Source organism: Anguilla anguilla, chromosome 10 (assembly GCF_013347855.1).
Source record: "Anguilla anguilla isolate fAngAng1 chromosome 10, fAngAng1.pri, whole genome shotgun sequence".
NCBI classification, from domain to species: Eukaryota; Metazoa; Chordata; class Actinopteri; order Anguilliformes; family Anguillidae; genus Anguilla; species Anguilla anguilla.
Window position 1 is genome coordinate 38568871 of NC_049210.1, and position 23950 is coordinate 38592820.

Consider the following 23950-nt stretch of genomic DNA (forward strand, 5'->3'; position numbering starts at 1 on the left):
TCATGTAATATAATTTTTCATGTTTTTTAATACTTTGGCATTCAAACCTATGGGGATGGGGTCGAGCTGGAGGGGGCACTCACGGTCTTGGGGTTTTGTTAGCGGTAAGAAACCAGAGGGAGGCATTCTCTCTCAAGGGACACTTGGCATAGTGGAACAAGCAAAGTCCTGTTCCTGTAGAACTGACAGATTGAAGTGTTGAGTCCGCCACTTAAACTGGAAAATAGGCAATTGAGTTCTGAGACTGGGGTCTTTTGTAGAAGCAGTAGACATTGCATTCGTTCTGTCTCATTAGCTCTATATCTGACCCCACAGCAGAGCTTTAGTACAAAGCCTAGTGATAGAAAAATATTTATAAAAAATGTATACATATCAGCTATTTTTTAAATCTAAAAATAAGTCATAAATTATACCTGTAGCTGCTATGGCTTAGTACATTTTGTTGTTCATTGCAATGTGATTAAAAAACAAAAATCTAGCACTATGGTTTGGTTGGAAAGATGTGTTGACATTGTCTGTATGGCTCTAACCTGCATATCTCAGCCTCACATAGTTCATTGGTTTTGCTTGTAATGTCAGCAATGAATGGAATCTTGAACTCCAGCAAGTACCATGACATTGTGGCCAAAAACCTAGTATTCCCCAATAGTACCCAAACAGTGAGACTCAGAACTTGTTAGCCACAGAAATTATCAGCAAATCCACTTAAGACTTCAGTTTACTCCACTTTGCCCCTAGTAATCACTCTATTAAAACTTTAAAACAGATAATAGCCCTTGCAATGGTGTGACATGGTGGTCACCCTTTTGCTCCTACTGCATGTCCAGACATACGTATGCACGGTGACCATTTCTTATAATCAGCCATTTTAGGTCAAGGTATTCTTTGTTTCAGAGGAAGCCATATAGTTCTTATATTAAGGGGGGGAAAGTCTGAAAGGACTTCTGTAAGAAGCTGTTCTTCTGAAATTGGTGTGGACAATCCCATTGATGCACTCTGTTGGTATTGGCAGAAAGGCCAATGTACACACTGTGAGCCTGTAGCCTCATAAGTGACTCATAAGCTCACAGCAACTTATAAGTCCATGAGGAATTTGAATGCATATCTACACTAGGATCACTTGAAATTACCATTATTATTTTAAAAAAATATTAATCTTACTCTAGGACCTGGTCGCACAGATCTTTAAAGTACAAAAATAAAAGTGAGGCCACGCTTCTGTAAGATGTCAGGCAATTTAAAAGAAATGCGAAAAGGATGCTGCCCAACCACATTTCATCAACCAAATAACCAATTTCTTTTGTTACCCCCCCCACCCCTTTAAAAAAATAAATAAAAAAAAACCTACAAATGAAGCTGAAAAGTAGACCCAGCACACAACAACAGAGTGAGGGGGGGAAAAACCCACAGTACCCCCTGCTAATTTCTTTTAACCATTTTTTGGTGATTGCACACAGGTGAGAACACTTTGCCCAATCAAAGTGTAGCGAGACTTGAGGGGAGAGATGGAAAATCAGGAAAACATGATCTTCACACAGGACCATTTCAATCCAGGGCAGCCCAATCCTGCACATGAAGTTCTACCATCCTGCAGGTTTTCACTCCAACCCTAACAAAACACACCTCATTGAACAGCTAGAGATCTCAATGAGCAGCTAATTAGTAGAATCAGGCGTGCCAAATTCAGTTGGTCACTTGAACAGTGACCAATTGCAAGGTGTTTTTTTTTTTTTGATGGCATTAAAAGATAAGTCAGAATTGACACGGACGAAGTACATTTAAAATTTTTATTGGTCAATATATCTTGATAATCTAAATAACTTACATGTTGCCAGGAAATGTTTACAAAGCCATGTACACATAATCATGAAGTAACAGATGCTTGGAAAAGACATGTTTTGAAATAACTCGCCTTCTTGAAATAGAACACAGTATTTTACACAAGAGAAGCAAGAGGTTAAATCTACAGTAAGCAGTATTATATTTCTACAAAATAAGGTATCAATAAATAACATCACATTATATGCAGATACTTCTACTTACATCAGTACATTTTACCTATTAGCTTGTGCAGTATTGAAATTTCATCTAAATCCCCCTGCCCCAACAATAATCACTACATTTCCAAGACCAGTATATATTTAAAACCCTGATCCCCAGCTTATGAAATCTTCAAATTTCCATGTGTACATATCATACAGACTTAACTGTTTTGCACATACATGTAGTTTCACATTTTTAGAGATGTCTGTGAAAATAAATTGTGCATGTTATACATTCAAGATGTTACAACATGTGTGAGTAATTAACCTATATTATGATATAATGGATCTCGATCCAACAGATTCCACAAGAAACAATGACATATGACATACATATGAACCTCATCCATTTCAAAGACTACTTTTCAAAGCTTATCTGTGTTATCAATCGCATTAGCTGGTGAAATATCCGTATAATTCTGCCTTTATGTATGTATGAAGAATAAAAATAACATATTCAAACATATTCAAAGCTCCACTGTCGCTTCAAACGCATGCCCTATCCAAACAATTTCATTCCCTTAATTTACAGTACTGGATGAATGCAATAAACAGGAGGAAAACGCTGGGGGGATTGGATGGAGTCCTCTTTCCAGAACATGGAACGGCTCCAGACGGTCACAGAATGGGAAGTGGGCTGGCGCTAGCCGAGCATGCCTACAGATAACTGTGCATTTAACAGAGTTCAAACCCTGCATAAACGCAGCACTTTAAGACACACACACCATTTCACTCTGACACTGCGTCTCCTTATAAACATGCATACGATATCGTGCTTGTGACATAGTTGAAGTCGTAAGTGACGAGCCTCATAAAATGACTGAAACAAAAGAAAAATCCCTCATGAATAACAGCACACCGGGTAAAATGAAAATGAGCATTGTTTAAAATCTTATCTTGGATGCCATTTTAATTTGAAAGTAGGATTGTGTTTCCTGGACAAGAAAAGCAGAGCAATGACTATGGAGAAACACTCTGTTCCAAGCACTTTGCAACATTGCTCAGCTGAAGTGGATTAAGCATGCATCTAAAAGGTTACCTTACTTAACTGTTTTGAATCAAGTAATTAAAAATCTCTGTGGAATCAAGCCCAGATTTTTTGCCCCACCAAACTGCCTATTTTCTTTAAGTAGCTGGTCTCAGAGTAAATGATTTAGATAATGTTGTTGGAATTTTAATCCCCATTATATCATTTGGACCCCTAGGCCCTGGGCACATTTTCAATTCTAAAATGCCATCCCAGAGAAAAATGGCTAGCTTTCTGTAAATGTATTTACCTTATGTAAGGCATGCCATGACTGCCTCTCTGTGTTTGCTCTGACTTCAATCTTGCCAGGTCATTTTTTGGCAGGTGAGTATGGATTTTTCATATTATTTTTTTCCAACTGACAGTACATTTTTCCCATAAAAACGCCTCTAAAGCATAAAATGTATCAGCCAAAAATTAAACGTCTGAACGAAATGAGCCTAGACTTATTCTGGCACTTAACAAATAGGTTCCCTCAGTAAAAAATATTTAATGGAAATGATTTGATGGTACATGTGGAAACTGTCCAAGAGTACAATATTCCTGTTATGATTACATTACCTTACATTACCATCAGTTGATACATATTTCTTATTAAAATGAGTTCTTTGTTTTGTTTCCTATTGCTAGAATTTGGTGATACGTTCCATCAGTCATCAAGGTATCTAATATCACAATGTTTGCCTTATCTGTTGCAATCCTGAAAACTTCAGACGTAAATTCCAGTTCAGCGTTTTTCAGCTTTCCTTGAACAAGGTGCATTTTTTGGCATTAGTATGTTCTGGCATTAAAAAAGTGGGAAAACTAACAATATACACAGGAGAACCTTGTGATCGAAACAGAACACAGACTTCTGTGTTGAAATTCACTCAAGCTTTTGGGTAACAAATGTGTTTAATAGAAAGTATCTTTCTTGTTTGAATTAACACAGAGAATTTTACCTAATTGATGTCTTTTATTGAAAACTCTGCACTCTTGATCAGATTATTTTTTTATATTCATCAGAATGCACATTTCGCATTTGTCAATAATTTACATGTCTCAGATGTTAAAGATTGCATTTTCACTTTTTAATATTTGCTAAGAAATTCACTTTATATGTTCTGCACCCACTGTATATATATATATATCTATGTAGAAAATGTATCGACACAATGTTGAACACATAAGGCCCTAAACATGTAGCATATTACACGTGGATGCAAAATGTTAAACAGAGAGGTTATTAGTATCCATAACGGATAGGTTAACAGAACAGCTTTTGCAGTGAAACTGAGTTATTTAGCTCACTAGAAACTGAGCAGAATGTTGTGTATTTGTTTATTTCTCACAAATGTACAGCTTACTACTGAATTCTTTCAAAATACCATTTAAAGGTGGTAAATATATGAAGCAATCTCAATTATGTACAAAATTACAGAATAATATGTTGTTTCTTCTCAAATCTTTTCACTAGAATATTACCTGAAAACACCTGAAAACAGATGTACTGTAATTTTACTTACTGTATACATTGCCTGGACAAAAAGGGAGATTGACATTTACAACTGTATATGATTTATGCATAAAATAATTATATTTTTACTCAACATAATGTAAATAGCACTGTTGCTGGGCCATTAAAATTTTTATATCATTTGATACTGAAGAAGAATTTCATGTTTTTACTTGTCTTTTGGCTTCCTAACATAAAGCAAAGGTAGCTTATCTACATACACTTAAATATATTCGGAAAAGGGGAGAAGGAAAAGCTTTTTGGGAACATGTAGGACTGAGTTACCAAGTATGTTTTCATTTTTATTTCTTTCGAAAGTAAAAATTGTACGTTTCAAAGACACATCTGAAGGTTTCTGAAATCTGAAATCGTCATTTATCCAGATCTGTTATGTGCCTCTTTACAACATTCTCTTCCCCTTTCTAAGGGCATGTTATTTAGATTTGGTGCCGTTAAAAAGACTTCAGAATGTGCTGCAAAATTTCAATTTCCTTTAGCTTGTGTTCAGCAAAAGGCATCTAGAGAAGGCTTCAAGATAGTCATTTAAAAACCCTACATAATTTTGAAGATCATGGCCATGTTGTATTACTGCATGAAGCACTACAACTATATACACAATAAATAAGCCATTTGTGTGAGAGTGTATAGATATACTACACGCCAACAGAAGATAAAGAGGCTATCTCAGCCTCGTCCTTCGTATTTACTGTCGGTAACAGTTCTTGGTGTGCACATTATCATCCCTTATCATCCATTATCATCAGTCCTTGGCTATATTTCATTATTATCATCTATTTATCTCAAGTCACATTCCTTGGCATTAATAGATGTACGAAATATCTGGAAAAAAGAAAAACGGTTTCAGGCTAACACATAGTGTATTTATTCCCACAAATCCAATGAGCGTTCTATTATGAATTTACAATGAATTTCAAATTTCCTATTCACTGGAATAGTGAGGCTTTTCCAGACATAATTTTATGCATAATTAAGAAGCCATTGCTTCCTGTAGCCTCAATACTGGCCTTCTGCAAAAAAAAAAATAGAAAAAAAAAATTCTACAATTTTGAAATACATCCTGTGTAGGTTTGTTTTTTCTACAGAGATGAAATGCCGTGGCAGTGGCACCGCGTGATTGATACAACTTTCCTGAGTTTATGAAAGTCAAAAAATTGATATTTAAAAAAAAAAAAAACAACAACACTACAGCATGTCTTTAAATAAAAAGGAGTCCTTTGACAGCCTTGCAGAGTCTTTGGTCACGTTCCGCGACACACTTCCCTGGAACGGGAACGTTGACAGTCCTCCAGCGTGCTCGCTCTCTCTCTCTCTCTCTCTCTCTCTCTCTACGCCGCCGAGAAGTTCGACCTAATGGAGTCCTCCCGCAACTGGCGGTGCTTCCCGATGTCGCACTCCTCCCGCTGAGTCCGTCGCTCGATGGTTATTCTGTAGTTCTTTCTGCAAGACAAGAACGGAACGAGTTCGTCAACTGGGCGGGGGTGCCGATTACCTCTCTCGTGTTCTCTTCCCAGATACAAAATACCACAAGTACGGGCTTCTTAACTTTGAGTAATACATTAACAAGTGTTTCTTACTCAAGGCCCTATTCACAAAAGAACTAGTTTACCTGAGTTATTGACTTGTGCTGATTAGTATAAAATTAATTTGGATACCTGGAACTGTTTCCTGTGCTGGTAGCAGTTATCAGTATACAGACCACCTGGTAAATGTTCTGCCAAACGTTTTTAAAGCAACTTTATTGTAAAAAACGGGTTTCCTCAAACATTAAGAACAATATCTTATCAACAAAGAAATAGCAATGGTTTCCTTTTGGCTTTGTTATCCATAGGTTCATAGGTTGCTTTGCTGCTACAGAGCCATATATGGAGCACAGAGTCGTATATGGAGCATAGAGTCATATATGGAGCACAGAGCCATATATGGAGCACAGAGCCATATATGGAGTCCGGTGTCATATATAGAGTACTAAGTCATATATGGAGTACTGAGACATATATGGAGTATCAGTACTATCCTTTTCCCCAAGAAATGCCAAACTGAGTATAGGCTTAATCCTAGTGTAGGAGGTTACTTTAGCCAAAATACACCAGGGATGTCAGGAAGATAAGCCCTGTGCAAATATGGCGTTGCAAAAAATTTTACATTGAATTTAGTGAATTCCAAAGTTTTGATAAGGGCTGAGTTTCAGAATATTGTGCTATTTAAAGCACACATGACTCCACACACTGCTTTCTCAATCACCCTTACCCCATTTAGCAGTAACTATTAAGCAACCAGTAAATAAATATTAAAGATAAGCAAAGAAGATTCTTGTTCCTCAATGCAAGTGATTCAGTCTTGGGTGGCGTGCCATAGGCCTATATGTTCACAATTCCATGTCTATGACCCAGACAAGTTTTCAGAATCCAAATGCCTTACAAATGATTACTGATCAAATAACTATCTAGCATTTATTAATATATGAATAATGCAGTCGCTTCTACACTGAAACAGGGACAAAGGCAAAGAACACCTTGTGGTAAAAATATTTAATATGAAGACTTTAGAGCAATTTTGTCACCCTTGGCCTTAGGACAATCGTCTTTATCTCTAGGGAACATTTTTTATTTGGCTACAGAATAACTTTTATATTGATATGCTTACAAAGGAGTCTGCATGGCCTGCTCTTCTTACTGTTGAAGAAAACTGCTCTCTGTGACAATGGTGGCCTATTGTCCATTAAAGATGATAATCTGTTCCCTTTCAGAAATTACCATGCTCCCACCAGATAAGCAAATCATTATTCAATGCTTGCTATATTTTTAAAATGGTTCCCTTGGTAACCATAAGATAACATTTTCACTCCATTTTTCATGTGCCCTTTGAAGTGAGTTTGCTTATATAAAAATACAAAGGTGGAAAAACACATTCAAAGCACAGAGAATAAGGATGTCATGGCACTACAGAGAGCACTTAGCCACCAGCATCAGGTATATGGCAGCTATTCATTACTCATGCACTCATCACAGGTGGACAAGTGGCTCTTAACCATCCAGTTACCCTAACCAGTTTAGCTACAAGCCAGATAGCCAGCTCATAAATTAAGTTGTGCTTTTAGATCGTAAATGAAGTTGTGCTTTACACCTATACTTACACAATAAGGGTTCACCTTATTGGTCATACTGCTATCCATAACATCTCACCTCAAAACCACCAACATCCAAACGTACAGTGTCCCTGTAATTGACTGAAATTTAAGTACTTTTCATCAAAGGGAAGACTGCCCCCAACTGGAAATGAAGTAAATAACATATTACCTTTAGCACTGTTTAAACAAGTCTTATTTAATCTAATCTACAACCCACCTGAAAAAGTAGAATGCCATTAACAGTGCAGTTCCCAGAAGAGCTCCAACGATGATCCCAGTGACTGCAGATACCCCTAGTCCACCTGCTTGGGAGGGAAGGGAGGCTGTTAGTAAGGACAATGACACCTAGCTGGGAGAATAACACGCTACTGCACAGAGGCTATGTAAAGGGCGGCAGTGTAGCATAATGGGTAAGGAACTGGTCTTGTAACCTAAAGGTTGCAGGTTTGATTCCTGGGTAGGTCACTGCCGTTGTGCCTTTGAGCAAGGTACTTAACCTACATTGCTTCAGTACTGTATATATCCAGTTGTATAAATGTAACTTACACTGAAAATAAGTCCCAGGGAATAGCCCTTATTGAAGTATGGTAATCTTTGGAATGTTCCTCTTAGTGACTAATTTTTGAATGTAGATAAGGCAAAGAACAGTATAGTTTACATGATTGGTCCGGCTGCTCTGGACTTGGAGGCCGTGGTCTCTCTCGCAGGGTGAAGCGGTCCGTGTTGAACCCGGGAATTTCCTGGAAACTCTGGTTGACACCAAAGTAATTGAAAACAGCCTGAAAACACAAAGGAAGGATGATCATGAAGACATCATCATCGCCTTCGGTGCAAATAATGACAGCAGCTGCCAAAGGTTTGTTAGCACCATTCAGTTTTGGCATTTTACCATTTTCTATGCAAAATTTATTTTGAAAATAAACAGACATGCTGTTAAATTATTGAGCGCTTGATGCATCGTTAGATTTCAGTAATTCATCTAAGTCATTTTTCCACTCTCTATATCAAAAAGTTCATGGAAATGGCAAATATAATGACAACACAGGACACAGTACAAAACTGACAGTGAAATGCTCTCCCCTATAAAAGCATGTAACCTTCTAATCCTTTCACATATCTTGATTTTGCACGCTCTTACCTCATAGGTGCCTGACTGCGTGTCCGTCATGGCCATTACAGAGAAATCCCCGTTCCTGTCCCCGTTTTCATCTATGGACACCTGGCCCGCAATCCCTGCGCAACGGAATGCAAGGAATGCGAAAATTAATTAGCTACAAGACTTCTACATTCCAAGGAAAACAAGAACAAGAGTCGACGCATTCCGTACAGCCAATACAAGAGGAAATCTCATCCGTCTCCCGGCGTTTATGTTGGCACTGCCTCCAGAAATTGTAATTTCATCTCCGAGTCTGCGTTCCCAAATTCTTGACATTTTTAAAATATTATTTCTTTTAACAAGAAAATATGACCCTGTTTTTGACGATCCTGCCGAACAAAACATTGTTATTTCACGTTGTGTGCAGGCATTAGAGCCATTTAGTTCGGTCTGTTAACTTGCTTCAGCAGAGCCCATACATTTCCTAACTGTAGCGTAATGAATGGTGCTCTGGGATGCCTTGTCCTTCCTATTTTATCTGGTGTTCGATTCCATAGACACGTTCAGGTCATGAATTCTGGAATGTGCAAATCAGCAGTTCTTTTGTTCTTATTTGATCCACATTGTTCAAGTCTGCCCTGGCTTTCATTTCTTAATCCAAATAAATTGCTATTAAGGTATAGCGGAAGAAAACAGAAAATAGCACATTTTTTAGGCAACACAAATCCATTTGTCAAACTAATTTTAAACAAAAGTTTCTGGCTTTCAGTGAATTCAATGATTCAAATTCTAATCACTTTTAATTAATTTGCAAAGGAATCCAAAAGCCATCATGCTTTAAATTGCACTCAATGGGAAACCGCAAGCAAAATCTAATACTCTTCCGTCTAAATACAGAGACGGATGTTATGAATGGCTGTACCCAATCCAAGGCCTTCTACAGGGCATGGCAGTAAAGATGCCATTAATTTACTTTTCAGCCATGATAAAAGGTCCTAAGCGTTCCAAGGTCTGGACTGAACTGACAGTATTGGTCCAATTAATCAAGCGCAATGACCAGATGTGCGCCAGACAGGAAAAGATAGATGCTCACGCTAAGCCAAATTTGTCAGCTTCAGATCCCCTTCCAAGAGTCTTTGATGAAGTGTAAAATTATCCTCATCTTCACTGGAGACTAATATGATCTGACACGCAGAGTAAGTAGAACACAGTAATCGCATCCGTCATACGCTTGACAACGGTGCTCGTCTACGGCCGAGATTATTCCAGGGTGTGCTGAGTTTTTGTGACACGAGGAGCGTACCTTCAAAGGTTCTGTTCCGCATGCTCTGGGTTATTTGTACCCCGTCCTTCTTGCTGAAGCCGTTTTTCACCACTTCATGAAGGGCCAGCGCGTACAGCAGCAATGCGTCATGGAAGCCCTCCATAAACATGTTTACCTGAAAAAAGGTATTCGCCAAGCGTGTAAATATGAGAGCACACATTGCATTTAAACTTAATCACAACCATGGCAAGTCCCATTTTTAATTAAAAATAGTATAAATAAGAAATATGTGAACATAATATAATTGTCATTTCAAATGAAAGTGGCACAGTAATAAAGAAGTAATTTATGACTACATGATATCATAAAATCCATTTTGGATTGCCATTTGACCACTTTTATGTTACTTCCTCTACATCAACACTTGTGGTGAACTTGAAATAATCAATTTTAGTTTTTAGATTGGAACTGTAGATACTTCCTTTCACTGAGTTACATTCATTTTTTAGCATTTTTTTGAGTTGCATTCATTTTTTTAACTAGCTAGCCAAAAACTGAATTACGCTACATTCGAAACATGGCTAAACCATAAACAGAGGCTAAACTATAAATTATAACGAGACTAGCCACTATATACAGTCATTCATGGACATCAATCTGATAATATTGCTGCAAGTATGATATTATGATGGAAAAAACTTGGGTACTGACATGTGTTGTTATGTGCGCATGCATTTTCTATATGAGTGGTGCCACCTGGCCAAAAATAGATCTGTTCTAAAAATAGATTCTTCCCCATGCTATGAATCAATTTGGAATCGAGCCCATTTACGATCACTTGATCTGTGAAATATAAAAATCACCATCCCTAATCGATATAGATTTCTAAAAATAAAATACTTGACTAAAAATTTTAATTTATGTGTATGTTACCATTATGTATGCATGTACGTAAGAATGTATTTTTCTGCCAACAAACCCATTTTCTCTTGAGTATTAATGATTACGCAAATAAAGAGTAAACGCCTTTGACAAAACAAATAATTTTCCAATGAATATATTTTTCCATTACCGTACTGCTTTACCCAAAAACATCTGGCTGTGCTTGTGCAATGCATTACACCAATTATGCATGAAAACTAGCGTAATAATTGTTTCTCAAAGGTTATCATTCTTTTTACATTTCCTTTTCTCTTTTCAAAAGAGATGAATAAATTAAAACTGCAAATCCGATGTTTTAAACATTTACAAGGTGCCCACATATAACCCCCGCCCCCCCCCCCCCCCACCCCCGTAATGCTTCCCATACTCATCATAAAAACATTACCGCAGAACACTCCATTGAAGGTTTCACAGGAAATTTACAGCCCAAATACCAGAACAATAATTAGTCGAGGCAGCCTCTTCCTGAACAAACTATTAACATGTATTTGTTTTCTCAAGAAGCCATGAAACGTAAAAAAAAAGACTTAAAAACCAATTTCCCCACACTTATGAACAATGCGCCATTGTGAGATATTTGTCTAGAGATGTTTTGTTAACCTGCATGGCATATTATAATGGCACAATAATGGACAAAGTGACGTTAGGTGGTCTAGATAATTGGATGATCCACATGAGCACTGGATTAAGAAGACTGGACAGAAAAATAAAGCATTCCTTTGCTTTCAAGAGGGGATTAAAATGCTCTTGGAGAAACATCAGAAACCATAGCATTCATCTATAGTTTCTGTACCATGAAAGCAATATTATGTTGATTCGTTGTTCAGCTGATGTTTATAGGTGGATATTTTAGGGTGTTCAGAGGCCTGTAACTTAAGCTATTTGTGGAATGGCAACCATGTTGCCAATGATTATAGCGAAAGTGTTGTGCAAAGAACTAATACTAATAGAAGCATATGTTATGATTGGGAACAATGTCTCGTTCTTATCAACTGTACAGCCCAATCCAAACAACTCTTATTCCTACCACATCAAAAGACTTTTTTAAAATGAGAAGTACAGTAACTGAGGGGGTGACCTCAGTATTTATATTCATTTCCAATGGCCTTTTACAGAAAAAGGGAAAGAATGTTTAAAACATTTTCTTACTTTTTTCTTAAATACATAAGCGGAATTTTATTTACATTTGCTCCTGATCCCTAGGTGGAACTTGGAGTACAACATCCCCAAAAGAGCAAAAACATTCAGGCCATATTGGTACTACCAACGTTCATTTTGGCAGTTAGCAGATTAGCATGATCCCCCTCCATCTCCTACCCAATTCGGAATTCCCAAAAGCAACTGTGGCCATTGTCCTCCTAGGGGGTAAGGACTACCATGTGAAGTGCTCTCATGCAGTCAACTGATTGCTTCTTTTCACCTCGGCCTACTTGGCAAATCTGCAAATCCACCCAAGCGTCTATGGTGCTGGAGGACTGCACAGACTGAGTGGCATCACATGAAAATCACATCACTCATGGAGTGTCTAGTGCACTATGATGCGGAAGTGAATTGTTTTGGTTGATTATCTTCAAGAAAACACTTACGTACAACATCAACTCTCAGTCTCAACCCCAGAATGCATGCTGTACAGAATATTAATTATTCAATTGCACAGCTCCAAATCAACTATTTGAGTCATTGCTATTACTAAAAGTGAGGGATAAACAGCCAAGTGGCTAATCACCATGACAAATATATTGTGTTTTACCAAAACACAGATTCCACTAACTTTTCTGAAATCTGCCATCGGTTAAGGACATTGTACCAAAGCAGGATAGCTGAGCAGCAGTACAGATGGCCAACACAATGAATGGCGTTATTCGCGGCATGCAAGTTGCATCATTGCACTGCTGAGAAAGACGTATCCAGGAGATGTCATGGGTAAGGCATGCACTAATAGGGGAGTACAATAAAGGGAGATTCACGGGGAAGTGTGGGCCATTAATGTTGCACTGGGTGATGTAATGCACGGTCCATTTGCACAGCGAACCTGTGCGTAATATGCGGGCTTTCCCGACTGAGAGCTGGGAGTAATGCACTCCGCCGTTTCCAACAGAATTCCAGGCGACAGAAGCAGGGAATGCGGCTTCGGTGCGACTCAAACGTCCGATCGGAGGACGAATGCGCTATGGTGATTTCGGCCACTCCTCCCGGCAGTAAAGCATCGCGGCGGGAGAATGGGACCATTCACGCTGACAAATTATTCCCTGATGTGTTTTTTTCCCAACAGTGGGCAGGCACAAAGAACGCCTACATTTAGAGAAGCTCTTCAGCTGCGTTACAAAGCACCCCGCCTGGGATTCCCTTGCTGAAAGGGGGGGGGGGGAGAAAAAAAGAAAGAAATGACAAGGTAATGTGGTAGCAGTGGTGTCAGAGATGGGAAGTCAAGCATAAGGACCACACAGGGATGTGACTTCATGTGTCCTAAGGAGGGGATGTGGAATCAGAGGGTGATGTAACCTCTGGCACGGGACCACTGATGAGCGTGAACAATTTATGCGCCTGAGTTACCTCACAGTTTCGAAAGTCTTCCAAAGTTTTCTGCAGGCATGGCTCACCTTTTTTTATTCATAATGAGCCTTTGTACACAGTCCTTGACTGACCCATATTTTTGTTCCTTCCGTGCACATGGCCCAGAATGCTGAATAACCCCTTGTGTTACAGTATTTTAACCCTTTAAGGTGTAAGGTCACAAATGTGATTAGAATGTTCTTAACTGAACATTCTAATGCTGATGTCACAATCACTACTGGTGATCGAAAACAGTGGAATTCTAGAACACTGACTTTCCCCAAAAAACCTACTCTTCAAAGGGTTAAGAATTGATTTGAAGCATGAGGAAACTCAGTTTCTCACAGCTGTGCTTTTTCATCAGGTGGCACTTGGGGGAGTGTCTTTTAAGGTCACACCACAGACACAGCGGGGTTGTGTGGAGCCAGGGAATGGGTGGATCCCCATCTTGCCACAGTCTGACAGAGTCCCGGGTCTGGCTGGTCGCTAGGGGGCTCTTGAGCTTTTAACAGTCACCGATTGTACGGTGTCCACCCATGAACTCACGAGGGAGCGACTTTTCGCTAAACGGTTTTAAGTAGGAGTGTGCTGATACTGCTGAGTGTTATAGGCAGGGGTGTACGGGGTGTGGGGAAACACAGGAGGAATTCATAGACCATCCCTAGTGCGATTAGAGAGCTTAGCCAAAAAAATTTCAACGTCATTAGGGGATAAGTGACTAGCCAAAGGCCTCTTATGCTGCACTCACCCCCCCCCCCGCCCCCCTACCACCCCCCCCAGCCACCCCAACCCCCCTTCATGTAGCACTCTGTGTACTTTGTTGGGTTTACTGTTTTGCCCGTTCCTTCTCAGCCCTGATTAGTTGTAGGGATCCGCACTAAAAGGAGCAACCACATGTCAGTTTCTTCACCGTGGTGAAAAAAGTGACACAAGGCGCGACCATACAGCTACCGGAAGGGAAAAACGGCAGAGACTGAGACAGCAGAAAACCCTGAGATTTAACACCAGGACAAAGGTGCAGTAATCTATCACGGACTCGAATGGCGAAACCTTTCATTGCACGGCAGAAGTATTAGTGGGGATGGTCTGCATGTAGCACAACTGGATAAGTAAGGAGTTTAAGAGATATATTTCAAAGGAATTTCAGGTACTCTTGAGGCCGAATTTTGACGTCAAGACTTCCATGTCAGTGAGGCTGAATAATATGAAGAGCCTACTGGGGTTACTAAGGGCCTTTGTCTGTCTGCCTGAACGGGCTGAAGTATAGTTAGCAGCCTGCTAACGACACAGGGCGGGATTCTGCTTTTGTTCATTCTCGAACACAAATCTGTCACCAGCCGGGCTCAAGTTCTGTGCGCTTTGCTTTTCTTTCTTACATTACCCCCAGCGAAGCGCTTTCCAGCAAACCCCGCTTTACATAATGGCCTTTACGACGAAGACAAAAAAAAAAGCGAGCACGGGTGGCCCCCTCATTCATCTCTAATCTGATGAAGTGAACTTGGATACATTGGAAGCCTTCACAATTCGGCTGTTTCACTTGGCTGCCCTTTAAGGCATGGCTGTTAACTTGCAAGAGATCGGATTCGGTAGTATTAAATTTCCTCCCTATTTTATTCATCTCCTGTTGCAGCAATCATGGCCCAGATACTGCCTCAAAACATAGGTGAACAACAACCATAAAGACAATCTGCGAGTTTAACACGTTTAACATTATCAAGTTATTTATGTACGGTGTCCAATTCACATAGCTGGGTATTTACAAAAGCAATTCGGGTTTTGTAACTTACTGTACTCAAGGGTGCAACGGCCCACCCAGGTTACAACCTCCGTTCCCAATCCACTGCCCCAATACAAAAACAAAAAACTGCGAAAACTGGATGCTCACAATCGCTCGGTCAGGTGTGACCAGACCGATGTTGATAAGTCTAATTTCGGGAAAAATGATTTCTCAGTTTGGCCCCGGGCGCTGCTTGCAAGCTGCAGCCCGTCTGCAGTGACGAAAGCGTCATTGCCGGTGCGTCAAAAATCTGTCAGATGGCTCCTCCAGATTCTCGCCTTTCCTCCCAGTCTCGCCCAATGTACTGTTTCAGCCTCTCTGTATCACGCAGAGTTTTGTAAGGAGATTAAAAGGAGCCAAAGGTGAATAGTTGAGAAGCTCTTATTTACCAAGAAAGTCTTCCATTAGCCTTGACCCAGTGCGTTCTTTTCATATCCAAACCAAATAATTTCTCACTTTTCCCCCAGGGTTAAATTTTTCTCATTTCGTTTCAGAAAACTTTTACATCCAATTTAAACTCCAAATACATGTAGATGAGACAGAAAGGGGCATTGCTGGAGACGTTCCATAGCATAAAAGAGATGGAGTATTAAAGGTTTGTTGGAAAGAGTCCAATAATTTAGTTAATCTGGATAAACCATCACAAAGGCACTCTTCTTGTTTCCCTGAATCATGGTGGTGCAAAATGAAAGTGTCAGTGGATATGTCATATTAATAATTTTTTTCAAGATCTGAATAGATACTGTAGTGCTCCATAAAAATGTACAACAAATCATTCAGATAATAGATACAGCTCATATCAGCACAAGCATGTAAATCAGGAAATGCAAAGCCTAAAACATTTGTGTTTCTTCTATTTATTAGCCAGTTGGCCTGAGATGGTGCAGTAAATCGGTTTTGGAATAACAAGCTTTTTTGTAAAGAAAGAACTGTTGGTTTCTTCAGTGTGCAGAGGTCATGTTCATACCCTTGCTAAGTGAGAAGCTGTTTTTCCTCCCACTGGTTCTGTGTAACACACACTGTTCCAGGTTTTCGAAAATATATTACTGGGAATTAATACACAATACCGAATTTGAATCTGTGTTCAGAAAAACTAACTGCACTTTTACTTCTTATTCCTTTACCAACAATGCAGATATATTTGTTTCTTATTTGCCATTTGCAATTTGCATTGTACATCAGCTAGATGCAAGCGCAGTAGGGTGGTCAACACTGGCATGAAATTAAGTCAGAATTGTGTGATGTGACAGAAGACACTACGTTTGATAGCTACCCACGACAAGTAGGCATTGGAAATAGGGTTGCATTTATGAATGTGATTTGGAGCTGGAAACATCTGAACGATATTCAAACTTCAAATATTTCTTGACAGCCCTACAGTGAAGTAATCCAAAATTCCCACCAACTGGTTGCTATTGCTCATAAACATTTTGGATGGAGGTACCATTACAATAATTCCTGGATGTTCCATATCACTATATTGTTAAAGACAGCTTCAGTAGGGTTGTGATATGAAGATAAAAACCTACAAAATGCGTGGTTGGACATTCAATGCATTTATAAATAAACCATTTCAGGTACATTGACTTATAGAGTACACCACATAATTGCATTACAACTGGAACAGCTACTAAATCTGTGAGATAACGACCAGCCGTTTCAGATAAAATGGAGGTCTGTGGTCTAGTGGTTTAAACCTGAGGTCAGAAGTCTTAAATTGGAATGAAATTTTTAGAGGATTATAGACAAACTACGGGTGATTTTTGTATACTGTAGTTCTGCTTGAAACCCTGTATTTCCGTTATGTTCCTCAGCGGGTAAAAATCTGGCAGGAAAAGACTGAACATTAATGTGCGACAGCGTGATGGCTTCTCAGCAGTGGCGTGCGATGCGTGGGCGACCGGCTTTGTTTGAGTGAGAACATGAGTGCCTTTGTCCCTTATCTCCATCCCTTCATCTCTGACTCCTTTTTATTTTCTCTCGCATGTTACATTGCACAAGCGGTTCACAGAAAGATCAAAACTTTCAGCTGGCCTTGCTATGTATCGCCCCATCGCAAGCCCTTTACTCCGATTGTTATGACTTCCATTACAGTCATCAATGTGACATCAATGGGCCATTCAGATTTGAATGGGTGAATGTGTCTTTTTAAATAGCTTACTAAACTTGTCAACAAGTTACCTGAGAAGTTCAAAATGATATGAAGGCTATTTCAAAATAATTTGAGGATACTTTTAGGAGTGTGTGCCCTTGTTGTGATCACAGACAAATTTATCATTCCATAATCATCTGCATGATTTGCTATTTCAGTACTCTTGGGCTTCATGGGCTTGTGTTCATGTATTCCAATCCTACAGAGTACTCAGTTCAGTGGGACTTAATTGAATGAGCCCATGGTTCTGAAAAGGACTGTAGACAGATTGTAGCATGACCGCTTTTGACAGAGAAGCTTTCTGAACATCTGAGTGCCATAATGACAATGTGGCCCTTTGTGATGACTCAAACCGCCAAGTTGCGTGTCATTTACATATGTGACGAGCAAACTGTGAATTAGGCATTTGGCATTCCCCAGCGGCAACCATGTGTGGTTAAAAACGGGTTTTCCGATGCCCATGAGAACATTCCACACGGTCAGTCAAACCGAGAAATCGTACTACCTTCCGTCTTTGCGAATAAGGCAGGCACGCTTCATTCCAAATATCCATCAGCATCAGTTTGCATCACAAACACAACCTTAGCCAAATTGGAAGAACTTACAAATTTCTCTCCCACCACCCCCCCCCCCCCACCCTCGAAAAAAAATCTATTTTTTCCAGAGCCAATTCCAGAAGTCCAGGGAAAAGTTATGTATCATGTTATTTAATTTTGCATAAGAAGTGTTTTGAAGGGGGCACAATAAATGAATTGTGTTCCTCACCCTGAAAGCTGGACATTCATATTTGGACTGAGAATGCTCTTTGTTCTCTGCGGCCCGGTCCTCTGGCTATGCCTCGTTTTGCGGTGAAATCTCACCAGTGGCCTGTCCCGCACCGGGGGCCACGTTTCGCCTTTTGTGGATCAAGTTGATCCCCGCTTTGAGCCGGTCGGAGCGGCACGCCCCCACTGGGGTTATTAGCCTCGCCTAGCCGATTCATCAACCGCCGTTTGTTCCGCCATGACGGCTCCCGCCGTCTCCTTACACAAAGCCGTCATGGCGTTTCAATGGGAGCTGACACGCGGGAACAATAGCCCTGGCTAAACGTCAACATCTCCCTCGGTTTCTACACCAGGACTATACGGCCTCCCGGGTCTCCACATTCACTGGCGCTAACACGGGGGATGCTGGTTCCTGACTTCAGGCTGCATTGGGCCGTGTCTGAGACCAATTGATTACCCCTCACCAAATTAGACAGCGTCCACCGGATTGCCTACTGGAATCCTGATCGCCTGGTCAAAACATGAAGAGAACCAGACTCTGGATTTCAAACTTTTTTGTGAAGGGGGTTGAGGTGGTGGCTGTGCAAACTGTTTTGACAGTTTATATGCTGTTAATTGAGCCAAGTGATGCCTTCCTTCTATGGTTTGAATTTTCAGTGGGTGGATATTCTGTCCAAGTATATCACGCACAGTTTAGTCAAACCGCATTATGTTTACAGAATATGTAAATGATGGCTTAATGTTTAAAAGGTTTTCTAACCCCTAATAGTACAGGATTATGACAATGGCATATGTACAACAAAAAGACAGTATGCCACCTTGCTAAATTCTGCATTTCATTAAAAAATTAATTTAAAAAAGTAAATAAAATACATTTACTGACAGTTATTTTGAACCGCTGCTTGCTGTGTGTTTTTGGGGTTAGGGTTACGGTTAGGGTTAGGGTTAGGCCATTATGGAGCAATGTGGCAAAACTTACGTACATTAGCACTGTCTGGCCCGATCCCTGCTCTTTGGATGGACTTCTTGACCTCTGTGGTGAACGTCTCAAACTCCGCCTTTGCAGTCCTCATTAGCGTCACCACGTTGAGAGCGGAGTAGGCTAGCTTGGCTTCCGCATCATATTTGTCTCCTCTTCTCCAGGATCCATCGCCTGTCAGACGACACTTCAGCATGAGTGGTGCAAAGAAAATTTTTAATTAAAAAATCAAGGATAAGAGGACTTCTGAGTTTAGTCTTAAAATCAATCTGGCAACCATATGCAACTCCAGTGTTATCGGTGCTTACACTGGATTGTTGCATAACATCACATTTGAACACATCTGAATATGATACTAGAGACCTTTCAGTAGACAGAAGTGTGACGGTTGTTATAGCAGCAAAGGGTGAACCAACTCCATATCCTTGCCCATAATTTTGGATGAGATGTTGGATGTCAGGTGTTGGATGTCACATACTTTTTGCCATGCAGTGTATACATCAAAACTAAACTGCTTCTGCTGTTGTTTCAGTTGCAGTTCCTATGGCTCCCCTAGTTTACGAATGAATACAGAAAATAGGAGACGAGGCATCGTTTCAGACAGGGGGTTCAGGAAAGAGCGGCCCAGAGAGGCAGGCCCTGAATGGGTCTCCACAGGTGGCGCGCAGCCTGGTGCGCTAATCGCAAGGAGGAAGCTACGGCCTGGTTTATAGAGCCCTGTCCAAACTCATCGTTTTGTTTCCCTCGGTGAAAATTAGGCATGCTCATCGCACTGAAACAAAACGGAAGGACAATTCAGGGCTTCACAGAGTGTCAGAAACTTGGTTCACAGGCTACGGTGTGGGTGAAAACTCGAACAGTACTGTCTTGTCAAACAACAAAACAGTTAGAGAGCAACTGAAATTCGGGACTGGCAGGAGAATGAATACAACTCTGCCCACAACCAACCAATCAAATTCATTGCACAGTAACTGGGTCCATTTGACCACCAAAAAATTTATGGGCCTACGCCCATCTGACCACCAAAAAACTGCCATTATTACATTTTGTGTTTAAAACAGGAATTGAAAATGCAAGGAACTAGTTTGCACAAAGGAAAAGTAGCAGTTAGCACCAGAGTAATCCTTTCTGGTTGGATCCTGTTAAATCCCACAACATTCATTCACATACTGTACATATAGGAATGCCATTTCTAACATATTTTGTTTTGATCCACCACATCATATTAAACAAGCTTAGTTCCAAACACAGTATGTATCTGGCTCCACTCATTTTGAAGCCAGATACAAAAAAACAAAAAACAATTGAAAGGTACTGCACTTGGTAGAAGGTGCCATCCCATGGGATATAAACAGAGGGCACCTGAGAGGTGATGATTTCAGTGACTTACCATAAGATGAGGAGTTGAAGAGCTCGATGTTGAAGAAGATGTAGCCGCCACTGGTCAGTCTCCTTCGATGGGCGGCCAGCATGATGTCTCGAACAGTATCGCCCCCCGCGCACATTACTACAACTGCTAAGACAGAACATGGAACAGCTGTAAACTACACATCCCAGATCTGAGGTGTACAGGAAGTGCATCACTGTACGGATGTGCTAACACATGAAACAACTAATGAAAACATGCACAATTATGTAAATTCATCATGAATAACTTGCTAAGCTTTTAAGCGTTTAAATTATTAATATTATTACTTATGAAATTCACAGTTATACTCAAAGAACTTAAAGCAAGTCCTCATAAAACTGTAAACATTACTTCTAAAACAAACAATTAAAAGCTGCAACATGGCTTGGTACACCTCTAATGCACTTTTGATTCCTCAGACTGTGTAACAACATTGCATTTCCTTATTTTTCAGATCCCTGCTTCAGAAAAAAAAACTCTTTTAAATTGCTTCTATATTAAGCAACATGACTCTCAGTAAGACCTTTTGGCAATGATTCTTCATAATTACAGCTGGGTTTCTTCCAGAAAACAAGCAAACTTCTCTGATAACTAAAGATGTTCCCCTTATGTAAGTATTCTGGAAAAGATAAATATAGCTGCATTTGCAGAATCCAAACTTTCTGGATGTTGAATCAAATCATAAATCAACTTAAAATTAGCAATAAACATGAGAGTGACAGGTCAATGCACACAAAATGTCATAACAGGAAATATGTCATTATATCAAAAGATACATGCTAATATGTGTTTCTGGTGTTTAAGAAGACAGAACCAAGCATCCCTGCTGAATTAATTAGCTATGGTGAATATTCTGCAGGAAAAGAAATGTGTGTTCAGAGAAACTCTTGCTATCAGAAACTCATGGCTATTTGGAACGGATTACAGACCAGGGGTGGTAGAGGGGCAAATTCATAACAAGCTAATGGTAAATTTTCTTCAATCAGTTACTCAGACTGGACATCGAATTGTCCGGTAAGTGACCACAAACCGGACCTGTACAAATCATTTGAAAAACGGACATTCTGGTCAAAAACTGGGCATCTGGCAACCCTAGCCAGATCTTCATACCTGTGGTACCAGAGATGTTATGGGGCCTTAAGTAAACTTGGAAACTAGCAGAGGTGGAAAATCCAGGTTCAGAAAGTAAAAGTCCTCCCCAGCATTTTGTTCCAATCACCTGGATTTGCATATGAGCACAATTCTTCAGCCAGGAGGTAGAACTAATTAGTGAAATCAGCTGGCTGAGTTCATGTGTGGAAGAAATACATGGCAGGACTTTTACTTTCAGACCCCTGGACTTTCCATCTTTGGAAACTGGAAAAGACCACAGCCGTTTTTTTCACATGCAAAGTATCTTTCACTTCAGCTGATAAATGAATTCAGTAACATTAATAAAATGGGAAAGATGGTCACCAGCGGCCTCACAACTATATCTTACAACTGCATGTATGTTAAAGTCAGAGAGTTTATCAGTGCATTCATAAGCTAGGCTTATGCTAGTGTTTTGTCTTTTAGACAACATTGGAGAATTGTAGAAAAAGTAAATGGTTCATCAAGGCAAAGATTGTACGTGAATTCCCAGCTTGAATGCTGCCATTGTACCCTTCAACAAGGTACTTCATTTTAATTGCTTTAGCAAAATATCCACCTGTGGATTGTATATAAAAATGTAATCTCTAAGTGGCTCCAGAGTGTCAGTTGAAAAGCCTAAATGTAAATATAAAGCAAAGGAGATTTTTATGTAACAGTATATCATTATTATTATCACACAACCTGCCTTTCATTAGTTATGTACTTGATAAACAGTTGCTTTAATACTGAGGTCCAAATTAAAGTTGTGGTTAGAGATTGATAAAGCTGATATCAAATTTGCCAATGAAAGTAAAGCATACATTACTATACTGTAAACTATCAAGTGCTTATTTTTATATCCTTCAGTCACCCTGTTTGTTTCTGTCTTTTTATGTACAGCACATTGAGTTGCACCCGCTGTCGGACATGTGCTTTATAAATAAAGTTAGATTGATGAATTGATTGATTGATTGATTGATTGATATTTGTTTTGCACATGAGCATTTCTTTTGTTTATTCCTCTTCATTCTTCTTCTTCTTCTTCCTCTTCCTCTTACTTCTTTATACTGCTCTTCTTCTATGGTATATAAAGGGAGAGGGAACCTGAAACCATTTTGCATGACCACAACCTGCTGAACTAGAGCGTGAGAGTGTTTTGAGGGGGCTTATAAGAGGGTGTATAGGCTCAGGTTCACTAAACCAAATGCTTTATCTCTCACTCCCAGTGCCTCAGTTTGACTTCCTAGTGCTTTCTGTAGGTCCTTACTTATTTTAAATCTTCTTGACAAGGTTAACCACCAGGTTAATTGGACCATCACAAGTCCACTCAATGTGTATTGACCTCAAGGCATTGAAAATTTTGTATCTAACCTGCAGGCTATTGTTGGTAACAAAGTGTCACCCAAGTGCCAGCCCAGATAACAAGCCAGTTTGCAAGCCTGTAATAAAATCTCTGGTTTCCATGACAATGTCATACATGCCTGCTAGTCATTAAAGGTAATTATGCATGCTATTGCATAATCCAGGTTATGATGAGAATGCAGCTGGAAACTAAACTGTTGCATGTTGTAATCTTAATAGTTTTGCTTGTAAGAACAATGGAAATTATGGGGATGATCAATTGTCTGTACTACTACCACCAGGACAAGGTTAAAAGCCTATTTCTTTCTGGCTATGATGTAAAAAGACAATCCAGCAAACAGACACAGATACAGTTAAATAGTGCTGGATGAATTAATGATTATGTCTCTATTGACACTGTTAAAAATAGGCTATTATAACAAATCACAACATCATCTGTCACGACATGAAAAAATGGCATAAGTATCTTCTATATGATAGTGCATAAGTATCTCCAGTTGCTTTATTGACAAGTTGACAAGGAAGATATTAAAAGTAGCATGTGAATTACTCAGTATATGTTGCAGACCATATTGCATTATTGGAATTATTGGAATGAACACAAGCATGGACCAATGCAAATCAAATAAATGTGGAATATGCATTTTGGATATTATGCCACACCCCCTCCAAAAAATAAAATAAAATAAATAATAATAATCATTTTTAATGAAATTAAAATTATGGTCAGAAAGTTCAGCATGAAACAAGCATTTCAGCAAGAAATAGCATTGCAAGACTAAAACGGTCAAAAACAAACAAACAAACAAACAAATAAATATATTTTGA

At 39.5% G+C, this 23950-nt stretch overlaps 1 protein-coding gene across 4 annotated transcripts in view; it reads right to left on the reverse strand.

Annotated features, from left to right (window-relative positions):
- Positions 1-1773: 1773 nt before the first annotated feature.
- The window catches only part of npr3 (natriuretic peptide receptor 3), a 28529-nt gene continuing 6352 nt past the window's right edge, over positions 1774-23950 (reverse strand). Inside the window, exons 2-8 of one of the 4 annotated variants that reach the window (XM_035380328.1) lie at positions 20630-20752; positions 19244-19413; positions 10112-10247; positions 8851-8945; positions 8371-8491; positions 7930-8014; positions 1774-6022 (exon numbers count right to left, since the gene is read on the reverse strand). In XM_035380328.1, the coding sequence (XP_035236219.1) occupies positions 5911-6022; positions 7930-8014; positions 8371-8491; positions 8851-8945; positions 10112-10247; positions 19244-19413; positions 20630-20752 (842 nt within the window). In that variant the 3' untranslated portion in view covers positions 1774-5910. Of the gene's footprint in view, positions 6023-7929; positions 8018-8370; positions 8492-8850; positions 8946-10111; positions 10248-19243; positions 19414-20629; positions 20756-23950 lie in introns of all 4 variants that reach the window. The other 3 variants (XM_035380327.1, XM_035380325.1, XM_035380326.1) reach the window with 3 other exon arrangements.